The sequence below is a fragment of the Balaenoptera borealis genome (genome assembly GCF_965194805.1).
Source record: "Balaenoptera borealis genome assembly, chromosome: 1".
NCBI lineage: Eukaryota > Metazoa > Chordata > Mammalia > Artiodactyla > Balaenopteridae > Balaenoptera > Balaenoptera borealis.
Window position 1 is genome coordinate 18,796,286 of NC_138860.1, and position 15,862 is coordinate 18,812,147.

Sequence of the window (15,862 nt, forward strand, 5' to 3'; positions counted from 1 at the left end):
ACACGGGCTTAGTTTCTCCACAGCATGTGGGATCTTCCCGGACCAGGGCTCGAACCCGTGTCCCCTACATTGGCAGGTGGATTCTTAACCGCTGTGCCACCAGGGAAGCCCGACCTGAAGGTATCTTAAAACTAATGAATCAGAATCTCCAGGTACGAGGCTCAGGTAAGTTTCTGTTCCCAAAGCTCCCAGGTGATCCTGAGGAGAATCTTTGGAAAAGCACATCTGCACTGAGAGCACTATTCGAATGGTAGCAACAAGGACAGGCAGCTTTCTAATCTTTCGCCTCTGACAGTATCGCCTGTTCTGCGTTCAGATGAACTTCACATGAATTATGAATTTGTAGGCCAAACAAATCCATGAAGTAACCCTTCAAAAGATATATTATCATTCGCATTTTAGGGCAAGCAAGCCAAGAGAAGCAAAATCACTTGCCTAAAATCACATAAATAAGCACCAAAGCCAAAGTTAAAACGGGTTCACTCCTTAAATGCAAGATTTATTGAACATGAATATGAATCAGGCACAAGGTATTAGAAGATAAACGAGTAAGATACAGGCACTACTCTCCCTTAGGAACTGAGCCTCTATCCCCAGTGGCCATGGTCCTTCCTCTCTGCTTCAGGTGGGTAGGAAAGAAAATAGGGTGCCACACATATGCCACCAATCTTCTAGTGACTCTGCCTTGAGATCTGTGATTCTAAAAGTCCCCTCTCCAGAAGTCAGGGCAGCCCCGAGGCCTCCCCTCACCTTTCACCCCCAATCCCAATCAGGAGGTTCTTAGCCTTCGTGACACATCATAATCACCTAGGGAGCATTTAATACTCTAGGTGCCAGGCCCATTCTAGACCAATTAAATTAACATCCCTTGGGGAGAGTCCCAGGCACAAGTATTCTGAAAAGACTCCCAGGTGCTGCTAATGTGTATCCAACAGGTGAGACTCAATGCCTTTGTCCCTCAAATTTTATATACCATGAAAGCCTGGATCTAAAATTAACCCAAATTACTCCATGGGGCAGACAGTCCATCACTGCAAACTTAGTAGGGAGCAGAAAGCGTACAGCAAAATATTCATAATACAAGTTAAAAATCACAAAGAGAAAGGCCAATTAAGAACCATGAGAGTTCAGAGGGAAAGAGTACTTCCCATTGGGGCAATCAAGGATTCCTTGGTATATATCTCAAAGGCTGAGCACAATGTGAAGATGAGAGACACAAGCAACTCTAAGGAACTGACCGGGTAAAGAGGTTAACATGGATGTCTTCCAAAATAGCGTGAAGTTTCGTCTCAGCCTCATTTTCAGCAACTGTCAGCTTTTCTCCAGTGTCTCGTCTGACAGCAACAAACTGACAGCTCTTCATATCACGTGGCCCAACTTCAAGTCTAACCGGAACTCCCTAGGAAAAAGGCAGTTAAACATAATACATGCATGTTTCCAACTGAATATATAGACTTATTCCATGGCTTTATCTACTATAAATCATAAAAATCCAAAAAACAAAGACAGACACAAACCACTTTAAAAAGTAGGTAATACTCCTGAGATATTACAGAAACCTCTTCCAATGAGAAGGCATAAACCTAAGGAAAGACGGTACTGCCCGGGTGGTTCTGAGCTAAGAGTTTAACGGGGAAACGTGAGGGTGGCTGCAGTTGTCTAGCTCAGTGTTGCTAACTTCTCTCCCGTAACAGCACACATAGAAAATTACACTGTATGGCACATGGGGGTAAATACAGAAGGCTTCTTGAGGCTGAAGCCACCCCAAGCCACCTGGGTACATCCCTGACTCATTCATGGCACGTGGTGTGCTTTGGTTGGGAAGCCCTATTAGCTCTGGCTGCTCTACCCTGAGCATCAGAATCACTGAAGGGCTTGTCAAAGCACAGACTGCTGGGCTCCACCGCCCGAGTTTCTGATCATATACTATTACATTATTTTATTGTTTTCTTTATTCATGCAATGCATGCATGTGTAAGAAACAGTGTTAAGTGCAATGAGATTTAAAAGATGAATAAGAAAGAGATCCTGTCCTCAAGAAGCTTCATGTTTTGCAGGGTAAATAAGGCATGCATACAAATAATAAAAATCAGTACAGAAAATCGAAAGTGAGAAACTATCCTCAGTTGGAAGAGAGAAGAAAAGTTACTGGAGAAGGCAAAAATTAATGAGTAAATTCATCAGAATTGAAGAACGTACTATAAAATAACTGACCTATATTTACAAAAATGTCAATGCCACGAATGACAAAGAAAGGCTGAGGAACTACTTCTGATTAAAGGAAACTAAAAAGACATGACAATAAAATGCAATAGAACTACATCCTGTACTGGAAAAGGGGAGAGCTGGGACAGCTCAGAGCAAGGTTTTGAAGCTGCAGCTGGGTGAAAAGGCATCTTCACAGGAGAAGAGCCTGGCACAGGGTGTCAGAGCCCATGAGGGATGAGGAGGGCACTCATGCCGGGGAGTGGGTGGCAACAGCAACGAGAGAGTGGATGAACACAGGGGGACCGATCAAATAAACATACTAAGGACAACTGGAGCTAGGTTTTTCACTGTCAGAGAAGAGAGTTAAAATATGGAATGGGAGAAAACTAGATGGGGTCACGTGGGTTTTGACTGGAATTGAAGGTATCAGTGTGAACTCACGGTTATCAAATAACATAGATGGATACAGAAAAACAGATGTAAATACATGTGAGTATGTACGTACGTGTGTGTGTGTGTGTATGTACACACGCACACGCATTCCGTAGCCCCATCTACTGAGAAGGCTTGGAAGCAGTGAGAGCTCAAAAGTGATGGGCACACCCGCACTAAATACCATTCTTTCTTAAAAAGAACCAGGGCTTCTTAGAGATATGGCTAATTGCAGAGTTGGGGGAGAGAGAGAGAACAAGGTAAACCCTACAAGATCTTCTGCCAAAAAGCAAGGACGTGCTAAAGAACACAAAAGTTAGCTTTAAGGGATCCTACTGGTCCCACAAAAGACAAATTTGAGCATCAAAATAAATAATAATAGTAACAGATTATAACCCACTGAATAATCTCAGAAACCATGGGTCCATAAAAAATTTTAATTAAGTAAAAAGCTAGTGAGGAGTGTCAAGACCATGATAACTAAAGAAAAACTGAGGAACTATTCCAGACTAAAAGAGACTAAAGGGGCATGATAACTGTATGCAACACATAATTCTGAACTAGATCCTTCTGCTGTGAAGGACACTAGTTGGACAACTCACAAAACCTGAACGGGTCCTAGAATTAGATGGCAATAAATCTCAATGTTAACATCGTAATTTTATAGGCTTTATTGTGATTATACAGGAGAACATGTTTGTAGAGTGATGGGGCATCAAGGTAGCATCTTGTTTTCAAATGGTTCAGGCAGGGAAAAAAATTTTTGTACTGTACTTCCTTTATTGTAAATTTGTGTTTGTTTCATGATAAAAAATTTTATAACCCAAGTGGAAGAAACAGCACAAGCAAAGACACAGAGGTGGAAAAATAGACTGAGAAGAGAGAAAAGATCTATGAGAGGGGATAACGGAAAACAAAAGTGGAAAGATCATCTGAGGCCAAGTCATACAAGAGGCATGTATTTTGTTGGTAGTTTTTCTAAGTAACTAGTTACGAATTTACTTATAAGGGACTCCTGTTTTTTGTTTGGCTTTCAACAGCAACACAAAATTATCTTAATCATCCAATACAGTAAAAAAAAAAAAAAGTAAGTTAATTCACTCATATTATTTTCCCCTATTTTCTAACGAAGAGTTATGGGAGTCAGTCGCTGGGTCCTAGTCTGGCAACCAAACCATACGCCTCATTTATTAATCTGGGTGAGCCTCACAATACATACATCACACACACACACACACACACACACACACACACACACGTGCACACACTTTACAAAGTGAATCACTATCAAATAAATATGCATCTAGATCTCCCAAACTGTTTTCTTTCCTCGGAAATTCCTGGCCTTAAATGCACTAGCGGTACTTTTCACTAGCTAACGAACTCTCTTTCTCATTGTTCTTTAATTTTCGGCCCCAAGTTTAGCACTTCGGAACTTTGTTTTCTTTCCCAACTACTGTAGACAGGACGCTGCAGCAGAGCCAAGCCATACCAAGATGCCTCCCCCACACAGCACAGGTTCACCAGGGTACTGCAAAGAAGAGGGACAGAGACAAAGGCAAGTCAGTCCCAGGAGGAGGAGTGAGATGAAAGAGAAAGGGAAAGAGGAGAGACACAGAAGTAAGTGTGGATGACTTTCGTTCTTCCCTTTCAATCCAGCTAGTAGCAAGGAACAGGTTTCTTTTTGGTACCTCAGGCAAGCACAAATGGGTTTAGCAAGGTATTACTGCAATCACACAACCACTATTTCAAAGTAAGTAAAAAAGACTGCAATTAAAGGGAAATTACAGAGAAAATATTCACCTTTAAAGTCTTCATTAAAGGTAAGAGAGTAATAAATTTTTTCCTTCGTTAAAGGAAAAAATATATTACAAAAAGGAAAGCAGTATCAATATAACTACTATTCTTCAGCACAGAGATTTATCTTAGGGGCCATTTAAAACAAATAAAGGGATAAAGATTAGCAACTTTGGGAACCCGACATGTACACTGAATAATCCCAGTATTACTGAGCTTCCATATTTGAAAGACTGAAGCTGCAATTGTCACTACACCTTCTCATCCACTGCCTGTCATATGAGTTTATAAATTCTTGACTCCTAATTGCTACTTCTAACAAGATCCCGTTTCATCGTAAGAAAAAAATTAAATCCCAGAAGTCTGAAAAATGGAATAAAGAATACAGATCATCTATTAATGACAATGTGCAATAAATAAAAGTTATATCAAAAACATTAAACCAGAATTTAGACTACTCTTGAATATAGAAAATAAAAATCAACAAACTGCTGTGAAACAATGTGGTGTGAAAAACCAAGTATGAAATTAATCTCTGATTAGCTGTAACAATGACAACTAGTTGATGCCCATGCACCACTATTCTGATAGTCTATTTAAACAACGTATTTATTTTATGAATTCTTGATATAAACATTTTAGTAACAACCATATGAGGTTTATTAACCATAAACAAGGTCTTCACGATCACTTTAATTCTAACGTAACAAAAATCCAAATTGGGAGCATGGGAGTAAAATATGCAACTGAAGAATTTACCTTGAGCTCCCAGTGATTGAACTTCCAACCTGGTGAATAGTTATCTCGCAAATCAGCTCTAACTCGAATATTAACACTGAGTAACCGCCTTCGATAATCATTGCATTTTGCAATCAGAGCATCTCTGTCTTCTTCAGAAAGTGCATTTGTAATGCCACAAGGAATAACCACCACCTAGAATCCAGCACAGTATCACAAATTTATATAAAGGAGCAGTATATGGAAGTAATGAAGTCACATCACCACCTAGTATCCAGGAGTCAAAACCGCCTAGTGACTATAAACCTTCAAACAAATCAACGTGTATGGTTTCTAATCTACGTAGAATATCTAGCAACTATTTAATAGCTGCATATTGTTTGTCCATGCTAAATACATTTGTTTTTCATTTAACCTATTATAAATCATTATTCAAAAAATAATTTCTAAAACTTTTATAAAGTAGGTAAAAAAATTAAAAGAGTAAAAAAGAGTAACACAAATAATATACATAGTTACACAATAGCAAGGTCTAGACTGTATTCTACCTTGTTTCTGTATCAGCGAAATCTACCTGAATGACACTCAGAAAAAAAAATCACACTTTAAAATTTTCTTCGCTAAGTATGGCTTATATTTTATAAAAGAAATGATAAACAGAAATATTTTCCTTACCTGAACACAGGCTACACGGGGTGGTAATACTAAGCCCATGTTGTCCCCATGAACCATGGTCATAACACCAATAGTTCGAGTTGTCAGGCCCCAGGAGTTTTGATAGGCAAACTGCTTCTCTCCTGGTGTCTTTGGATCTTCAAAAATGATTTCAAACATTTTAGAAAAGTTCTGCCCTAAATGATGTGATGTTGCTCCCTAAAATAGAGAAACACATCTTTTAATTTTAATAACTTATTAATGCCTTTGAAAATAATTACTCTAAGATCACACGCCTTAAAATGGCGCTAGACCTGCTTTATCTTCCCTGATTTTTTATATTAAATAAGTTTTTAAAGCATAACTGATACGACAAAGAGAAGAAGATTAGTCAAAAAATATATAGTAGCATACAGCTATGAGCAGCCCCTCTTATAGGAGTTACTTTAATTACAAAGGTTTTTAAAAGATCCATGCTTTGGTAATTCAGGATATAAGCCTTGATTTAACTGACCTTGGAGATTTACAGGGAATGGGACAGATTAGCCTGAAATTATAATATGGCCTTAGAAAGCATGTGATATACTGATTTTTAAGAGTCTACTTCTCTGATGACAGAAGAAACTTGTCAGATCTGCCCACAGGCTATGCTTACAGACACCTAGGAATCCTATGCAGCAGTTTGATACCTGGATAGCTCTTCCACTGGCAGATATAAATGCTTCTACTGTAGTTGTGTAGTCTCCTCCCGCAAATTTCTCCTTTTCAGTCTTTCTTCCCTTTACAACAGGAATTGCCAGGAGTTCTTCATATACCTGAGCATATAAGTCAAGTATCTGCAAAACCTGTAACAACGTTATAAATGAAAAGTGTTCAAATTTATGGTATATTTATTGATGATAGATCTATAAAAACTGTACTATTGGGCTTCCCTGGTGGCGCAGGGGTTGGGAGTCTGCCTGCTAATGCAGGGGACACGGGTTCGAGCCCTGGTCTGGGAAGATCCCACATGCCGCGGAGCGGCTAGGCCCATGAGCCACAATTGCTGAGCCTGCGCGTCTGGAGCCTGTGCCCCGCAACAGGAGAGGTCGCGATAGTGAGAGGCCCGCGCACCGCGATGAAGAGTGGCCCCTGCTTGCCACAACTAGAGAAAGCCCTCGCACAGAAACGAAGACCAAACACAGCCATAAATAAACAAACCAATAAATAAATAAATAAAATTAAAAAAAAAAAAAACTGTACTATTTAAAACTAATTGTGGGGCTTCCCTGGTGGCGCAGAGGTTGAGAATCCGCCTGCCAGTGCAGGGGACACTGGTCCGAGCCCTGGTCCGGGAAGATCCCACGTGCCGCGGAGCAACTAAGCCCGTGCACCACAACTACTGAGCCTGCGCTCTAGAGCCTGCAAGCCACAACTACTGAGCCTGCATGTCGCAACTACTGAAGCCCACACGCCTAGAGTCCGTGCTCTGCAACAAGAGAAGCCACTGCAATGAGAAGCCTGCACACTGCAATGAAGAGTAGCCCCCGCTCGCCACAACTAGAGAAAGCCCACGCAGCAACAACAAAAACCCAACGCAGCCAAAAATAAAATAAATAAAATAAATAAATGTATTAAAAAGAAAAGAAAAAAAAACTAATTGTGGTGGAAAAACCACTTCAAACAATAAATATCTTTTTTTATGGAAAGGTCAAAGCAGCCAGTGTGAATTTATTAAAACACTGAACAAAGCAGTATGCAAATAAGTGGAATAATTTTTTTAAATATAAATAACTTTAGAATATAAGAGAAAATAAATGCTTATGAAAGATACACAGTAACCAGGGAAAAAAATCTCCTGAAGAATAATTAATTTCACCCATGGGATTATAATTTCTTCTATACGTTGAAGTCCAAAACTATTTTCATCTGAAAATTTAAAATGGCACATTTTCTAATAAAATTTCAGTAAGCAGTTTCTTAAGTCCACGTACATTTGAATTAACTTGCTTTTTCTTTTAATAGATACATAAATTTTAAGGAACAAAATAATTTATACCAGGAAATTATCTTTTAATGTCATTTTGAGATCAGACAAAATTTCAACTTACAGTTATTTACTGAATGATTACTATGTAAATAGATAGCACTGCCTTACTTACAGCTGGGGTGGGGGGGGAAGCACAGCCTGGACAAAGAATTAGAACATAATTAATATGGAAGACAACTTTTATACCTCTTCTGCTGCCTCTTCAAATGTAGCAAATGCACTGTGCCCTTCCTGCCAAAGGAATTCACGAGTACGTAGGAAAGGCTGAGGATGCTTGAACTCCCAACGCTGGAAGAGGCAAGAACACAATTTAAACTTTAGAGAGAGCTTTTCAATTTTGGGTTAACAACTTTATATGGTAAGTAATAAGAAATCATAATTGTAATCCAAAATACTTCAAAAATGCTTCCATACTCCCAATCCTTTGAATATAAAAACAAGAAAAAAAAATGTGTGTGTGTGTTTTTAAATGAATAAGAAGAATAATGAAAGAATGTAAGAAGGGGTGTGCACCTACCACCACATTGCACCACTGATTGAGCCTGATGGGCAGGTCTCTGTGGGACTGCACCCATTTCGCGTATGCAGGATACATTACTGAAAAGACACGGGAAAATACAGGCAGAGTTAGTCACTAAAGGTTTTATTCCCCTTTGAAGGCTGGTTAGCGTTAAACAGGAAACATAATTAATAGGAATTAAAATGCTGTGCTTGTGCAGGTAAGTGAACGGTATTTTATTTCATCAAACGAATTAGTCAAGGGAATAAGTCCGCCTATAACTGACCGTATTTTATTTTCTTCACAATGAGATTTACATTTAATTTGATAGCTTTTCGGCTGTTTTACTTCTAAAAACACTAAGTGAAGATCTTATAGTATATACTGTGTTCTATGTTAAGTTATTTCCTTTCATTATCCTGTTCAATCCTCACATTCAACCCATGAAATAGATATCATAATCTCAATATTGACAACGTGGAAGCTGAGCTTAGAGAAGTTAAACCACTTGCTGAATCCAGAATTAGAAGCAGAATTTAGGTTAAATCCATCTGATGCATCTACCCAGGGTCTGAAACCTCTTGCCATTAACTGGTAATTTAAGTGAAGGTGCCTTTCTTATCATAGCCTATTCAGGATTATCTATAATTAGTAAAACAAAATATAACTTTGCCAATCTGGTATGTGAAAAAAAGCTGGTGTCATAATTTTAATAATACATCATTATACTATTATACAAGAGTATCGCTAAAAGTATCAAATAAAAAGCAAACAATCCTTAACTCTAAAGACAGATAATCCCTTTGGAGACAGTGACAAGCCCAAAGACTCAAAATTTCCAAGAGGTACTCCCATTTATTATGTGCAATTTTAGGAAAATCATTTAACCCTTCAGAGATCTTTTTTTTAACCTGCAAAATGTAAATAACAATAGCTGTCCCTACCTTCCTAACTACACTACTGTTAGAATAATACAAGGTGTAAATGTAATACAAGGTGTAAATGAAATCACTTAGTAACCTATAAAAACCCTATATAAATGTAAATGTAATATTAAAATGACTAATTTGAAGAAAATAAGGCATTAAACATTAGTGTTTGCAATTTTATAATCAATTCCAAGAATAAAAACTATTCCAAGAATAAAACTTCTTGGAAAGCTCTGAAAAATTAGAGCATGAAATCAAAAATGATTTAAAAGTGCTTTAAAAAAAATCTTTATCCTAATGATAAACAGCTCCACAATGAATACTGTACAGAGAATAAAATTCTACGCCACTTAAGTCTGCATTCATCTTCATCAACATTCATTAAACTTGGTATCATCAGTAAGGATTATAAATATCACAAAATAAAAGGTGAGACTCAACTCTAGAAGCTGTCTCTAATGTTCAATGAGCTTTTCTCCTGTGTTCCAAGGCCCATCCTCACCTGTTTCACTGGTAGGACGAACAGCAATTGGTTCTGCCAACTCTGTTTTGCCAGATCTTGTCACCCAAGCAACCTAGTAAAATGAAATCATTTTTCATACATTTTTTAAACAGCACTTCAGAGGAAGAGCAAAGATACAGTCAAATCTCTGTTTCAAGTTTTGCTATATCAATTAAGGCAAGTTAAAATAACTGCTTCTGTTCACTGTGAGAAAAGGTAGATACTTACTGTCTTTATAATGTTTACTGAAAAGTAAAAGCCAGTTAATTAGTGAATGTAACAAAAAGAATCATGACTTGCCCTGATGAAAGAAATCTAATTTTTTTTAAATGGCTTTACATTTCTCTAAGTTGGCTGCAGTAACTTGCCTTTTAAATTACTATTCAAGTATGAACTGAAAATATACTTCTGAGTTCATGACAGAAAACTGCAAAAATAAATAAAGCAGGCTAACTTACCTCAGGGGCAAAGTCAGCAATATGAGTCTTCTCTTTCTCTAATGCACCTTGAGACACAAACATGGGGAAATAGCAGTTTCCAACACCAAGTTTCTTGATCTCAGCGTCAAAAAAGTCCTTGATGGATTCCCAAATGGAATATGCCCAGGGACGAAGGATATAGCAGCCACTTATATCATAGTATTCAATCATTTCTGACTTTGTGATGACCTTTTTAAAAGAAAAATACAGTCTATGAAGCCTAAATTGAACCAAAATTATAGTATAAGTGCCAAGAGTATGATAGCCAAGCTTCAAGTCTGGAGGCTTCCTCTGTTGGTGCATCCTCTTAATGGGCATGTAAAATGGATCATTCTAGACTGAGAAACACCAGGGCTCTAAATTCTTAAGATGACTTGAATTCTAACCTTGCTTCTGCTGTTTTACTATTTTGTGACTTAGGACTAATCCCTTTACCTCACCAAAAAAACAAAACAAAACAAAAAAATCAAATAATGACTATCTCATAGGGCTACTTCTCAATTCAATACTTTCTGTGACATTGCTTTGAAATCTGACATGTTACATGACTATGCTATGTATTATTAAAGGCATTATGCATTATTACTTTGTGTCTGGATTTAGAATCTAAATATAAAGTAGTCTTTGAGAAATTTAAAACGTAAAAATCAACTGAACCCATACTCACTTGAGAATACCAATCTGCAAGATTTTCTTCTTTTTTTGCCTCAAGACCCAACCTGCAGATATAAAAAATAAAATACAAATCTCTTCATCCAGCAATTGCTTTGTGGTTGAATGGAAATAAACCTCTAAACCTCAAAATAGCTTGGTTTTTCTTCAGTCTGAGTTATTTCTATATTTATATCTCTTCTATATTCATTCCCATGATGTTCTTAACCTAGAAAACAGTTCAATCATCTCTTAAAAGATCGTGTGATGCTATCCACCAAAACCTAGGAAAGCTAATAAGCGTAACAAAAGCTATGATTTTAATGCAGACATTCCTTTTACAAAGTTTTTTATAAGGAAATGTATTTGTAGCAAAGACAGAGCCTATTCACATAGTGTTCTCACTAAAAAATAAAAAGAATCTTTTGCCAGTTTCAATCCAGATAAAAATATAGTTAGTAAGATCAGTGTCTCATTGAAAGTAATATGTAAAAAGTAGTAAAGACAATGGCTATATGTATACATGTGTCAATATATAAGTGTGTGTGTGTATATATATATATATATATATATATATATATATATATATCTCCTTACATGTAAGTTTTTTTTCTATAAGTTTTTCCTTTAACCACAGTAAATAAAAGTTGCAGAGACAGATGCTTCCAAAATAAATTAGATCTGCAATAAAAAACTATTCTAGAGATATGGGAACATGTATATGTATAACTGATTCACTTTGTTATAAAGCAGAAACTAACACATCATTGTTAAAGCAATTATACTCCAATAAAGATGTTAAAAAAAAAAATGTTTGAAGTCATTAATGATGGTGATTGTGCAATAAACTCTAAGAAATCAAAGAAAACTATTCTAGACAATAATCTTTTTATTGAAACACCAACCATTATTCAGGAAATTGTGGTCTTATGATCCACATAGAAAAATCTACCCATTAGTTATGTTTTATAAAAGGTACATCTTTAGAGTTTACAAACAAGGCTTTATTGGCTTAAAATCTTAATGTATTTATGTTTGAATTCTCCATTGTTTCACTTTGATACATCTCAACAAAATGCCTACATGAAATCTGGCCCTTTCACAAGCAGTCAGAAGGTAAAAAATGAGAAGTTCTATTCTCACTTCTACTATTCTATAATGCTGATCACCCAGTCAATGGGCAAGAAAATAACTGTTGTATTCTCTTGTTTTAGGAGACACTGTGTGTATACTGTGAGTGATGAGAGGCAGAATTTGAAATTCAGCTAAACAAATCTAACACCAAAGTACCTCTACACAGTAGTTGCTAACAACAGCCTAACTTAGGTTCAGCTTAGAGTGAACATCACAAAGTTCACTCTAATTTTGGGATGTGGATAATGGGGGAATCATATTGTTCATATGGATTAGAAGATATTGAAACACCATCTGTTCCACAGTGCTGTCTTTAAACCAGCTTTGTTTTATATTTAACCAATTTAAAAACCTACTGAGACCAAAGTTCTTGTTTAGTCCCCACAAAAGATTTTCATTTGAAAAATCTGCTGAAGTGCAAAATAATGCATACAGTTAGGCTAACAATTGTGTTACAAAGGAGGAAGAAGAGGGGGAAAAAAATATATATATAACACACACATATATATTTGTTTTTACTTGTGTAAGCAAATGAAAATCTCTCAGTGGATACGGAAGAAACTAGTAACAGTGGTTACCAATTCATTATGGTGGTAGGAGGAACTGGGAAGATGGGAAAGAAGCATAGGAGTGAGACTGCACTTAACTTTTTATATTCTAAGATTCTTGAACCAAGCAAACGAATGTGTTACCTATTTAAATAAATAAACAGAAAATGAACAAAAGCTATCTGCTGACATTATACCTTTAGCATTCTCCAATTTAATGTGATAGTCAAACTAACCAAAATTTGTTTTTTTAAAAAAATAATTAAAAGTTGACTTCATCCAAAACTTTGCTTCACTTCAAATGAAGTTTCCACGTTTTATTACCTGGTCTGCTTCTTAGGCCCTTGTCCTTCCCCTGGTCCACTTGATGACAGCCCACTTCCTTGGTTTTTAGAAGAGTCTTTCTTTTGGCCATCGTTTTGTTTCTGAATTTTATTCTGCTTTTCAGATTTATTTTCTTTTTCTTTCTTTTTCTTATCTTTTTCCTCAGCCCCATTGGCAGAGACAGGCTTATAATCTACTCCCGTCAGAGACTTGTACTGTGCCTTCAGCTGAAGGAGTTCTTGTACAGCTGTATCTACTTGATCCTTTAATAAAAGAGGAAAAAGAGAAGAGGGCATTTAATTCAAATCACTGTCTCAGCACCAATGTCCAATGCTTTATAAGCAGATGTGAAAACACAAAGGCAGAGGGTATGGGGTACGGGGTGGAGAATGTCAAATACACACTACTGAAAATGAATAAAAGAGCATGAGAAACAGAAACAGAACTGGAAAATACTGACTAAAAAACTGTACTATAACTGCACTGTTCAAAGAATAGCCACTGGCCACATGTGGCCGATTAAATTTAAATTAAAGTAAATAAAACTTAAAATTCAGTTCCTCAGTCACATTTCAAGGGCTCAACAGCCCTTGCGGCTAGTAACTACTGTACTGGACAGAACTGTTAGAACATTTCCATCATCTCAGAAAGTTCTATTAGAAAGCACTAGGACATAATATGTATTCTACGGTAATTTAAGTTGAGTCATTAAATTATGTAAGTTGAACATTTCACAGTTATAAAAACTGACAGTAATCAAGTTTCTATATTACTGGTTAAACTTCAAAACCTATAACGACTTATTGTTTTTCACTCATCTGAATCGGTACCAACAAATCCTCCTCCTATAAAGATAATACAACTAGCGCACACTATACTAGAGCTCAAGATAAAACTTGCCGTTTGAGATTGACAGAGCTTTAGGAGAATGAGTCAAACAAAGAGTACGCATCGAGGGCCTACAGTATGCCAGGCACTGATATGGTCTAGGTCCCTATTCTCAGGGATCTTACAGACAAGAGAGAAACAGACAACTCAACAATTAAACTAGCTGCTAAACGATTTAAGTGTTATGTCAGAGAAAGGCAGTGTCATACGAACGCTTCTCCAAAAGGCAAGATGAAAGAGTTGAGAACCGACATCATGAGTAGAAGTTAGCCAGATCTGACGGGACACAAAGGGTTCCAGGCAAAGAAAACGGCCTGTAGTGTAAGAAACAAAAACACACAAACATAACACCGCACTAACCTTAGAAGCTTTTTCAGCTTTAAGTTTTCGAACTACTTCTCCTTGAGTAGCTACTTTGTCAAAAAGTGATTTGGCTTCTGGTGTTTCTGGACCACGAGGCTCAGAGCTTCTGGATGGACTTGAATCTGAACTTTGTGATGATGGGGGCTGACCAGGAATGTACTCCTTCCCAGTTTTTTCTTTATACTGAGCTTTCAGGGACAGTAAGCATTCTACAGCTTCATTTACTTTAGCCTGAGATAAAAGAGGAAAAAAAGATAAGTATTTAAAGCTTTCTGAAATTTCTGAAAATTTCAATCATTATTAAAAATCATTAACTACCACCAAAATATCCCTGTAAATAATCATCATGGAGAAACCCAAGCACAAAAGAGCTAAATCATCAGCCTAAAATAGCAGATGAAAGCTAAAGAAAAGTTCAAAATATAAATATCATAAATCTATATACAAATCATAAAAGTAAACACAAATGCACATACACATATAATACTGTGACTTTACACTTTACATATGTAAACAGACAAATTATAGAACATCCCAGCAAACTGTCAGTTTCCAAGCCCTGGGACTGTAAACAGTGGAGCCAGAATTTACAAAATCAGAATTTGCCTGTATGAATCCTTATTTTCTTCAGCTTATTAAAAAGACACTAAATACAGCACTGGAAAAAACCCCCACAGTATGGACTCAACTAAAGAATAGCTACATCACTCTTAAAAATTTACAGTGAAATGAGAAGGTATGTTGAGGTTTCAATTAGACATTCACCTATATATATCAGCCTCTGATACTTCAACAGAATTATGATGAAAAAGAATGAAACAGCCCAACTGAGACACTTGTGACTTCAGCAGAGAAGGACAGGCAAAGGGCCCACGCTGGACACCTTACCTGAATGGTGATACCATCTAACCACAAACTACACTATATACTATATACTATACCACTGGAAAGTCAAGGCATCAATCAAAACAGAGAAAAAGTGCCTCCCAATTACCTTATCCAAGTTTTATGGCTATGTTCTAACAGTGCTCCAAATAGCTAAGAGGAACCCAACACAAGCAGAAAGAATACTAAAATGGGGGTCAAAGGAACACAGGAAGAACCGGTATACCTTCAAAGAATTTGCATGTACAAAATAGCAACTGACATTTCCTTGTCCGATACTTTATGATACAGTTTTGCTGCCTGTTAGAGTCTGCCACACTAGGCATCACAGAGGAAGTAAAGGTAAGAGGAGAAATTGCAAAGAGAAATGAGTAGGTTGTCTGATTTGTACTCCTGACCTGTCTCTTGTTTATATTCTGTCTTTAGAACTGAATGTTTCCACAGCAAAATCCTAAGAAAAAGAACATATTTAATCAGACACATAAGAATCAAGAAACTTCCATCAGCTAAAAGAAAGAAAATGGCATAAAATAGTTAAGGGACTTTCCTGTAACCATTTCTACAAAAAGAGGCCTATTTGAAAGAAGTTCCATTTTATACTATAAGCAAGTATTGACTAGAGTTTGAAGTCAGATGGCACACATTTCACAAAGGAAAAACCCTTGTGTGGCAAGATTACAATTTGAAATATTATAAAGGAGAAAATTAATATGGACAAACCACTTCATTACTGAATGAAATATACTAAAAGTGGAGTAAAATTATGTATGTCTATATCCTCTCCAACTAAATTATTATTAGT

General features: G+C 36.7%; 1 protein-coding gene across 1 annotated transcript in view; it reads right to left on the minus strand.

Annotated features, from left to right (window-relative positions):
* EPRS1 (glutamyl-prolyl-tRNA synthetase 1) overlaps positions 1-15,862 on the minus strand; it is a 68,058-nt gene that overhangs the window by 6,210 nt on the left and 45,986 nt on the right. Inside the window, exons 19-29 of the mRNA XM_082394044.1 lie at positions 14,173-14,406; positions 12,925-13,187; positions 10,935-10,986; positions 10,247-10,456; positions 9,789-9,861; positions 8,376-8,455; positions 8,045-8,146; positions 6,519-6,674; positions 5,851-6,048; positions 5,197-5,370; positions 1,239-1,399 (exon numbers count right to left, since the gene is read on the minus strand). Of these exons, the coding sequence (XP_082250170.1) occupies positions 1,239-1,399; positions 5,197-5,370; positions 5,851-6,048; positions 6,519-6,674; positions 8,045-8,146; positions 8,376-8,455; positions 9,789-9,861; positions 10,247-10,456; positions 10,935-10,986; positions 12,925-13,187; positions 14,173-14,406 (1,703 nt within the window). The remainder of the gene's footprint in view (positions 1-1,238; positions 1,400-5,196; positions 5,371-5,850; positions 6,049-6,518; positions 6,675-8,044; positions 8,147-8,375; positions 8,456-9,788; positions 9,862-10,246; positions 10,457-10,934; positions 10,987-12,924; positions 13,188-14,172; positions 14,407-15,862) is intronic.